The sequence below is a fragment of the Nannobrachium achirus genome (genome assembly GCF_963921795.1).
Source record: "Nannobrachium achirus genome assembly, chromosome: 9".
NCBI lineage: Eukaryota > Metazoa > Chordata > Actinopteri > Myctophiformes > Myctophidae > Nannobrachium > Nannobrachium achirus.
In genome coordinates this window covers 61,270,985-61,281,833 of record NC_137818.1, presented here as the reverse complement: position 1 = coordinate 61,281,833, position 10,849 = coordinate 61,270,985, and the positions used below count along the sequence as shown (strand labels likewise).

At 44.0% G+C, this 10,849-nt stretch overlaps 1 protein-coding gene across 1 annotated transcript in view; it reads right to left on the bottom strand.

Moving 5' to 3' along the window:
• Positions 1-1,599: 1,599 nt before the first annotated feature.
• prickle3 (prickle homolog 3) overlaps positions 1,600-10,849 on the bottom strand; it is a 55,086-nt gene continuing 45,836 nt past the window's right edge. Inside the window, exons 7-11 of the mRNA XM_080734161.1 lie at positions 8,365-8,551; positions 6,718-7,056; positions 5,347-5,691; positions 3,732-4,154; positions 1,600-2,834 (exon numbers count right to left, since the gene is read on the bottom strand). Of these exons, the coding sequence (XP_080590287.1) occupies positions 2,314-2,834; positions 3,732-4,154; positions 5,347-5,691; positions 6,718-7,056; positions 8,365-8,551 (1,815 nt within the window). The 3' untranslated portion in view covers positions 1,600-2,313. The remainder of the gene's footprint in view (positions 2,835-3,731; positions 4,155-5,346; positions 5,692-6,717; positions 7,057-8,364; positions 8,552-10,849) is intronic.

The following is a 10,849-nucleotide window of genomic DNA, read 5'->3' as shown; positions in this document are numbered from 1 at the left end:
TTGTCAACCGATCGTGTCAAACCAGACACAGGATATCGTTGTTGTCGGGTGAAAACCTTGTATGTTCAAAACCCTTTGTTTTGGCATTTTTCATTAAAAAAAATGATTTAAACTAGTGAAAACAGCCGATCTACAAGCACACAACGCCTCGCACCGCGAGGCGTTGTGTGCTTGTAGATCTGCTGTTTTCACTACTTTTGTGCGCCGGCCTTGTACGATGAAGCAGGGCTTTACTTTGCGAAAGAACATACAAATTTGAAACTTGGAGATACGAGGTTCCCACCTGACAACGACAATATAAATGTCCCAATTGAAGAGCTGGGAGATCAAATGGCATAAGTTGTATTGTCGAAATAACATTGTATTCACAGTGCGTTGCTCAGGGATCAGTTTGGGTTTCTGCTTTACCAATGCCATCGCATGTACGTATATCCCGTTCTAGTAGTGGTTGTGTGTTCACAACAGCACTTGTTTCAACATATCGCAGGAGAGTTATGGATAGATCTATCTATCTGTCTGTCTATCTGTCCTGAGCCCTCTGCCTGAGCCCTCTGCAAATGTTGTGCTCAACGGTGACATTAAAACCACGGCATGTAGAATGCACACAGTAAAAAGTGTTAATTCATATATTTGCGCCATTCATACCAAGCACGATATAGCCATAACTATATTGTTTAAAACAGTGGTTCTCAACCTTTTAAGGCCACGACTTCCAAAATAATCATATTTTAACGGGGGACCCCCCACCCTGCACAAGCACTTGGAATTGTAGGAGTTGGCATTACATTTAGTTTGACTCGATCTATACCGTTGTGAAAATAGCCGAACTACATGCTCAAAACGCCTCGCGTTGCGAGGCGTGTAGATCGGCTATTTTGACAATTTCTGCCTCTAATATTCGACACTTTGACCAATGTTTGACCAGAGGTACTAAAAGTTTTTAAAGTACTTAAATGTGCAGATACCCTGTGTACACTTATAGTGTATGTTGGTCTGTTCATCTGGGGGCCCCTCAAAATAATTTGGGGACCTCTCTGGGGGTCCCGACCCACAGGTTGAGAACCACTGGTTTAAAAAAACAACAACTATGTTGACAGTGCTCCCATAATGAACGTTAGTAGATAATAGTTATCATACTTGGTATGGATGGCCCCACTCCTTTCGGGTCTTTTTGGTTACATTTGTACACTTTCAGAGTTAACTTAACACTGAGGATTCTACAGTGTACTCCATGTTGACACACACGTGTCCCCTTTTGAACGAGGATTTCTAGGCTACATTTAAAGGTGTTTTCGTGTATAAGTGCAAAAGAAATAAACAACAACCCTCAAATCAGCAGTGTAAACACAAAGGTACAAAAAACCACCACCTGTACTGCAATGCAATCCCTTCTTTTACACTGTCCTTTGTTTAGTAGTCGTAGTGCTGCTGGGGTTCACAGAGAATTCTATTCAGCTCTAGTAAATTCAGAATCTATAGCCTATTTCAGTGGTTCTCAACCTTTTCAGGCCGCGCAACACGGTTCTATTGTGAAAATAGCAGATCTACATGCTCACAACGCCTCGCGTTGCGAGGCGTTGTGAGCATGTAGATCGGCTATTTTCACAGTTTCTACCTCTAATATTTGGCAATTTGGCCAATGTTTAATTTGTCATTTTAGAGGTATTAAAAAGTCCTTAAATTGTCACTTTAGAAATGTGCATATACCCTCTATATACACTTAAACCTTATGTTGGTTTGTTTACTGCTAAGTGAGAAAACAATGTTTCACATTAAGTTAAACATCTGGGGACCCCCCAAAAATAATATGGGGGTCCGACCCACAGGTTGGGAACCACTGGCCTATTTTATACTCAGTTGAATGATGGTGTCGATTGCTTAAAAACACTCCACCTGGTCAGTCACGTCGCAATATTTTTTTACCTTGCAGAACAGTTCTTTTAGGCAAGTGCCACCACTGTGCGAGTATAAATTAGGTTTACGATAACATTCTCAAGATACCATTAAGTCATTTTTTATGATTCTATCTGTGGTTTGAATAAAGAAGACAGGAGTGTTTAACCACTTAAACCCTATACATTACACAGTACGTAGTCGACCGGAGTCCCCCTGCGCTCTAGGGGCCCCTTATGTTTTTGCTCTCGACACTAAATATCTTTGCCAAAAATAGCTGATCTATAAACTTTTGCTGAATGTTTGCACCAGAATAGGGACACTGGGGTTTAAGTGGCTACAGTCCATTCTCTTCTGAATTCTCCTACAACGTCTCTCTGTCAGGTGTCTTGTTTGTTCCTCCGCTGTCACTGAGCTGCGTTAAGAAATGGCACAGTTTTTATCTTTGTCCTTGGCCCCGAGGCTGTGGGCCCTCCGCCGTCTCCGTATGCTGCCTCTCAAACCCCAGTCTCTCTCCTCCGCCTCTCGCTCTCCGTCTCCGTTCCTCTCGGCCTCCTTGCTGTCCGGAGAGTCCCGGGGGTCCTGGGGTCTCAGCTGCGGGGGCAGGGGGATGGGCTGACCCAGGAAGAAACCTTCCTCCTCGGAGTCCGACGAGGAGGAGCAGGTGGAGCAGCACTCGTCGTGTTTGCGGCGGGTCGGCTGCGGCGCGAGAGAGTTCCTGTCTCGGTCTCTGTCCCTGTCTTTGTCTCTGTCCCCCTTCCAGCCCAGGGTGTCCAGTCGGGGTGGGCGGTCGGGGCGGTCGGAGCGGTCGGGGCGGTCGGGGTGGTCGGGGCGAGAGCGGCGGAAGCGCCTCTCGGTCCCCAGTTGGAGAGGGGAGTCCGACGCCACGCGATAGTGACCCCACCCTCTCCTCAGGTTGCGCTGGTGGTAACACGACCCGTCTGTTGTTTTTTTTGAAAACACAAAATGGGTTATAATAGAAGATCAGAGACATACAAAACTATAACACCCAAGTTTAATCACAAGTTTAATGTCTGTCTGTGTAACATCCAATTTAGTAGTCTTTTTGGTGACACCTCTGATAGCTCTGTTGTCTGTTGGAACTGTGATTCCGACTACATTCTGAGTTTACGGTACATTTCCGATGCGATGACTGCACCATTTTGGCTTAAGAGTTGGGGGCAATTACTTGCGTTGTTATTGTGAAAAATATACAAGCAAATATGATCGAAAATGTTACACAGCATGACTTTAAATATGAAGCAAATAACATTCTAAATTAAAACCTGCTCACCAGTTGCGCACCAATTTTGTCGACTAAAACTATGACGAAAAATGATTGTCAACTGCGTTTTTTTCACTGACGAAAACGAAACAAAAAGTAAGCTGTGATGACTAAAACTAAGACTAAATATATTGACAATTTCGTCAACAAAATAAAAAGTAGACGTTGGGGAGGGACTGGTGGAGAAGAGAGTCATTTTATGTTTGGTTGCTCTCCGGTGTTGCGTGCTGAAAATAGCAGATCTACAAGCTCACAACGCGTCGCGCATCGGCTATTTTCAGCAACCAAGTGTAAAATCAGTCATTACGATGCCATCAAGGCCTGCCAAAATACATTTTAGTCGACTAAATCAACTGTAGATTTAGTCGCCTAAAATTAGACTAAAACTAAAACTTTTCAGGTGACTAAATTCTGACTAAAACTAAATTACATTTTATTCAAAAGACTATGACAAAAACTAAATCAAAATTTGCTGTCAAAAACAACATTAATGCTCACCCAGTAAAAATAACAATACACCATAATGTGTACCCGTTCTGAAAAACCTGCTCACCCAATAGATCCATCTGAGGTGGAATGCCTTTCTGGAGATGCAACCGGCGTCCAAAACCTTCCTCTGTCTCATCGTCGTCAGCGCCATCTTCCTCCCTGTCCTCACGCTCTTCCTCCTCCTCCTCTTCTTCCTCCTCCTCGTCTTCCTCGTCCTCCTCGACGGAGTAGCTGCAGCTGATTGGCTCTCTGAAGCTGACCCTGGCCATGCCGCTGCGGACCAGCGGCGGCGAGGGGCTCGGGGGCTCCGGTAGAGGAGGGGGCGGAGGCTCCGGCGCGGGAGGAGGGGAATCTCTGGGGATCAGGTCACGGACCTTGCAGGGCAGAGGAGGGGGCAGGTTGGGCGGGATGGCGGGGGGGAGAGGCGGGGAGTCAGACGGGGCGGGGCGGATGACCGGAGACACCGAGATCCTCTGAGGAGGAAACACTGGGGGGGAGAGAGAGAGAGAGAGAGAGAGAGAGAGAGAGAGAGAGAGAGAGACACAGATAGATCAACTTAGTTAACTGAGATGGTAAAGGTAACAGTAAAAGGAACATAATATGTAGTTAGCCTCAATGTAAACAAGCTAGAAACAAACCACAGAGTTCTAATACCAGTAAGACGCCTAAGGGAAAAAGCGACCTCTCCCTTTAGGTCGCCATCTGTCTTGGCCATATATGGATTCTGTTAGTGTGGTTCTCCTAACAGGGCATCATCTGGGATACAATCCCTTTTATGCCCATATATGGAGATCCCTAACAGAATCCCTTTTATGCCCATATATGGAGATCCCTAACAGAATCCCTTTTATGCCCATATATGGAGATCCCTGCTCTGAGTATCTGACATCACTGTGATGTCACCTGTTTATGCCCATATATGGATATCCCTGCTCCAAGTATGTGACATCACTGTGTTGTCACCTGTGATGTCACAGTGATGTGTCAGGGGAGCCACAGTTTCCCCTGACATCACAAGGGGAAGGTAAGGGAAGGTAGGGTGTAAATCAGAGTAAAGCAGGCTCTTGGGCCAGTCAGGGCCTGGGATTGATGACATCAGAAATCTCCATATATGGTCCATAAAACGATTAGTCCGATTGCACCCCAATGCATTTTCATTTGTTCGTGTCAGGGGCGTCAATTGGGTATGGCAGGGGTATGCAGCTGCCATACCCTGGGTCCAGGGGGGAGAATACAAGTTACTTTAAAATATAAATCCATAAATGTCTCTTTGTCTATCTGTGCTGGTTATGTTGTAGAAATTACATTAAAATAACTACAAATGCAAAATTTAACAAGGTATTATAATTATATTCTCCATTCTCCCCATCTTAATTGTGGCACATTTACTATATTATGCCAAGTTTAGCCGCACTTGAACAACTGTTCCAGACTGCCATATCCAGCCCAAGAAACCATAGAATTTTTTTGGGGAAAAAATAGAATGATCTTCTTAAAATAAATGCATCATGCCTGTTGCTAAGGTATGGCAACATGACTGGTGTCTTGCACGCGTGCCTTCGTGCGCGTGCAAGACACCAGTCATGTTGCCATACCTTAGCTTTTTCTGAACTGACACCACTGCCCCAATGCATTTTCATTTGTTCGTGTGTTCCTTGAAGCATTCTGTGGTTACTTACCTTGCATGACCTGACTGCTCCTCTCCACCCAGTTCCAGCAGTCCCGGGCCGTGGAGGTTCCTCTGGAGTTCAGGCTGCTCAGAGGGTCAGCCATGTACTCCAGACTGCTGACCGGAGGCGGGACGCCACTGTCTCCTGGCACCGAGCTGTAGGGAGGCAGGTCACCGGGCCACGACGGGCCCAGACCGTTCCCCCGGTGGATGTGAGGGAGGGGCTCGTACGAGCCTCTGGGGTACGGATGCACGCTGAGGGAAGGGAGGCCGTTCTGCGCGCTGAGCGAGGGGAGGCCATTTTGGACGCTGAGCGAGGGGAGGCCATTTTGAACTTGAGTAGAGCAGAGGACGCCTGCAGGGAGATGAAATGCAGTTTGTTGAATTGAGAACATACTGTACATCATGAGCATGTTTGTTATAGATTTTTTTTTCTTCTAAATGTCCAAACACCTGAGCAATGGTGGACAAAGTACCAAAAGCCCCTTTTCCACAGGCCCAACACTACACCACTCCACACCACACCGCCCACTTGTGCCAGGTTTCACACCACTCTACCCAGGTCCTTGTAGTGGACTACAAGGACCTGGGTAGAGTGGTGTGAAAGTGGTACTAAAAAGTATCCAATCTAGAGTAGGTCTGAGCTAGGCCAAACAGGGCCAAACACTTCATAATGACTGATCACTCACTGACTTTTCATTTAGACCACCAGGATATAGTTGTAATACATGATAATAGATTCTATTGTGTTATAACCCCTATTATAATCTATTATAGTGTATTATAGTTATCATAGTAATACATTAATACTTTATAGTGTATTATAATCACAGTTATAATCCATTATAGTGTATTATAATTTAGGATAGTTGTAATACAAATTTATATTGTATTATAATCACAGTTAAAAGGGTCAATTTGTTTCTTGCCGATAGGGGTACTTTTGTGTAATGGAAAATGTAGATATTTTTATGTGTTGCGGTGTGGTGTGGTGTAGTGTGGTGTGGTGTGGCACTAAAGTTGCAGTCAAAAAGGGTCTTAAGTGAGTACCTAACTACAAGTGAAAGTTGCTCAAATTCGTACTTGGTTAGAGTACTCGAATACTTGCTTTTAAAAGTATTCAAAAGTACAAATTACTTTGATCAATGTCAATACATTGCTGTGTTTAAATAAAATAAAAAATCTTATAAACATTATAGAAATGAATATCTGTGAAAATAGTTGATCTTGTAGCTTGTTGTCACAATTTTTTAATTGGGCTTTCTTTGAAGAGTAATGAAAGTAAATGTGCTTAATGAACTTAAGTACAGTAATCAATTAAATGTACTGTACTTCGTTACTGTCCACCACTGCACCTGAGAACCACATCCCCAGCATTTACCTCTACTCTCCATAGTCGTATGAACACAGTCTTTAGCAGAGTGTAAGGGGAGGTTGGTGCCCTCCAGTGGCTGTTGTGGTGAACAGCGCTGTGTTGGCTGGGTCTTCTCTGCCGTCTCACAGCGCCTGTGTTGCGGCGGTCGGCTCTGAAGCGCCGAGTCACAGGAGTCGGAGTTATCGGGGTCCTCCCCCAGGGAGCAGGCCCTGGAGCAGAAGATGAGACCCCCGCGAGGCAGGAAGGGCCTCCCCAGCAGGGGGAGTCGACAGCGGGCGCAGCAGAAACACGACTCGGCGGCGTGCCAGTGTTGACCCTCGTATGTCATCTGACCCTGGTCAATACCTGAACAAAAAAACACAGGGGCGTCAATTGGGTATGGCAGGTGTATGCAGCTGCCATACCCTGGGTCCAGGGGGGGAAATTAAAGTTACTTTTAAATATAAATCCATGAATGTCTCTTTGTCTATCTGTGCAGGTTATTATGTTGTTAAATTACAGTAAAATAACTACAAATGCAACATTTTACAAAATGGTCACTTTAACAAGGTATTATAAGTATATTCTCCACACTTTTATTCTCCCCATCTTGATAAGATGGTATATTCCCAGGTTCCGCAGGTAAGCTGCACAGGTGCAATGCATTATTGTTAATTGTGGCACGTTTACTAACATGCCAAGTTTAGCTGCACTTGAACAACCGTTCCAGGCTGCCATATCCAGCCCAAGAAACCATAGAAACGGAGGGAAAAATAGAATGTACTTCTTAAAATAAATGTATCATGGGCGCGTGCAAGACACCAGTCATGTTGCCATACCTTAGCTTTTTCTGAACTGACGCCACTGACGTGTTCACTGTGCAACTTGAAAAATATGCGTGTGTGTGTGTGTGTGTGTGTCTGTGAATGTTTATAAAACCTAGTTTATGCAAAATGTTGTGATGGAGTATAAATTAAAGGTTATTTTAACCAATCTGTATAGAGTTTATTAATACACCTGCAGTGGTTGGAGACGTATTGAGCACTAGATGCTAGATGCAAACATTTATTGTAGTTTGGACATTGTTGCAATTACCTCCCTCTATTGGGGACAACATACGGTACATAGAAGTTACAGATTGTAGTTTTAAGCTAAATCACTTAAACCCTAGCCTGGACACAGACACATCTAGTTTACTTAAAAACCCTATACTTAGTAGATCTGCTATTTTCCCCTAACGTTTGACCCTCGCTAGGCTTCAAAGTGGTTAATTGATTAGACAATTTAATGTCATACTTATGTGTAGGGCTGTCACAATTATTTGACATAATCGCAATTATTTTGTGATAATTGTAATAATCGTTTACATGTTGATTTTTTTTATATATGTTCAAACATTTAAAAAAATAGTGGAAATAGCAGATCTACAAGCTGACCTTGTAGATCGGCTATTTCCACTATCAATGTTCTTTTTAAAGTGTAAAGTTGTCACATATGTCCTTCAATTCTTTGTATATTTAGGTTATGTGTCATATCTACCATGTGCAACTTCAAAGCCTACAAGCCAAACAGAAATGTAATTGTCAACGACAAAAACACAATTAAACCGCTAATCGCAGTTATTTGAGTGTCAATTAATCGTAATGTAAAATGTCATAATCATGACAGTCATACTTATGTGTTCCCCGCAGGTGTCACAGTACTCGGCGTAGAGCGACTCGTAGCAGGAGCAGCAGTACGGCCGGCTCTCCCTCATGATGTAGCGCTGCCCGCCCAGCGCCGCCTCGCACTCAAAGCAACAGAAGTGCTTCATGTGCCAGTGTCTGCCCTCGGCCTCCGTGCACTCGTCTGCTAGGATGATCTGCAACACACACACAGGAGATGTCACTGTGACCGCACACACACACACACACACACACACACACACACACACACACACACACGCAAGGGAAGGGAACAAAGGTTCACGCGCACAAACAGTTTGAAAATATGCATCCAAGATGAGCACGTGCACGCATGCATCATGCCCGCCCGAACACACACACACACGCACACACACACACACACACACACGCATACGTATGCACACACGCGCACACACACGCACGCACGCACACACACGTAAAAGGTCCACAGCAAAGATGCCCTAATGGTCTGCAAGGTTACAAAGTTACATATGAAAAAGGTAGACTAGAGCAGGGGTTCCCAAACCTTTTTGGCTCGGGGCACCCCTAAAAATATATTTTTCATCCGAGGCACCCCTACATTATTATATTCATAATTTTCACTCCCAGCACCTTATATTTATAGCATATTTTAGTGATTATTTTGCGAGGAAAACAACATAATAACCATTTTGGTTGGAACCGACTGAAAATAACTTTGTACTTCAAGTTTAAAATAATACTAAATATATTTTTAAGTGTACAAATAAATTCAAAATATTATCAAATTATCTCGCGGCACCCCTGGACTGCTGTCGCGGCACCCCAGGGTGCCCCGTCACCCACTTTGTAAACCCCTGGACTAGAGGGAAACAAGGCAAAGCCACTGACCGTGGCAACAAAACAAAGAACAGATCTACCACAATTCATTTCGAATATTTATACTTTGAGACAACATAATGAACTAGATCTTTAAAACAAACATGTGCCCTCGTCCCGAGCAAATAATAACATTTAACACCATGCAGGCCTGGAATTTCGTCATTTTAGGGGCAAGGCCACTTGGCCTTTGCTGTTGTCCATTTTTTGAGGGCACAAAGGCCAAATGCCAGGGCAGGAAGTCCATCAAATAAAACAAGATTTTAGTCCATTGAAAGAATCTTTTGAATAAGATGATAACCTAATCTGCAGTGAAATAGATAAATGATGGTATTCACAATCTGATCCATGCTCAGCCCTGCACCAATCAAAGATTGGTTTAAAGATGGGGACTCTGGGGAGTTAAGACTTCAGAATCTCAACAAAAGTCTACATGACAAGAAAGAGACACTGGTGTCTACTGTCTAGTGTATACATATCGACAAGAAAGAGACAGAGGAGGAAGTGGTACAGTCAGCTGGGGCATTAAGGCCACTGTGGCCTCAGGTCATGCCATTGGTTTGAGGGGCACAAGGCCAAACTGAGGGGCAACGACGGCCATGGCCTTCATGGCCTCCATGAAATTCCTGCCATGACACCATGTGACTTTAGCTAAAATGTCTCGGGGGAAACGGACTTTGATGCATTCTTTTGGACGGTGTGGGAGCTAGGGATGGGTATCGTTCACCTTTTAATCGATACGATACCTTTTTTGATACCTGGGAATCGATACGATACCTTTTTCGATACCATTTTTGATACCTTTTATTAGTGGCCAAGGCCACGAAGTGGCAAATGGCCACTCATTGTTATTGGACTTCATCATAACTATTATTATTATTATTCTTCCGCCACTTTTTCTCTAGCGGCTAGACCGTGCAGTCGCTTTTTACGAAACTCGGCAGTATGGCAGAGGACTATGCCAAACGGCTAAAAGGTGAAGCTCGCAACAATCGGCCAAAGGGTGGCGCTGTAGGAAGCCTTTGAAAAATGCCAACTTTGAACAGGTGTAGCTCATGCCCTGTTTCAGGTACAGCAATGAAACCTGTATACACTTATGCGTCTCCTCATGCCGAACAACTTGTACGCTCTGACTTTTGACCTCTGACCTTTACTTCTCCCACAATTTTGAATTATATGAAAAACAGTAAAAATGTATCTCCTCCTGGGATTTTCGCGTAATGTGCGCGAAACTTTTTTTACATGAACTTTGGACCAATACGGTCTGAAAACTTAGGCGGATTTTCTTTAAAGCGAAACATTATTTTTTAATAATTCACTCAATGTTGCAGTTTTATGCAAATTTTTCTTCTGCCTCTAAATCATACATGCAAAGTCACACGTTCATGGCATTTGGCAAATATGTAGAGGGTTAGTCCAAATATCACTGAAAGCAATCTTACTCCAATTGGCCAAAGGGGGGCGCTATACGAAGCGTTTGAAAACTCAAACTTTAAAGGGGCATAAGTCATGCCTCGTTTCGTTTGAAGACATGCAACTTGCTTACACGCGTGCCTTGACTCAAGCGGAAGACATCTGTGTCTTTGTTAAGTAAGCTCCGCCCTTAGATTTTCCGC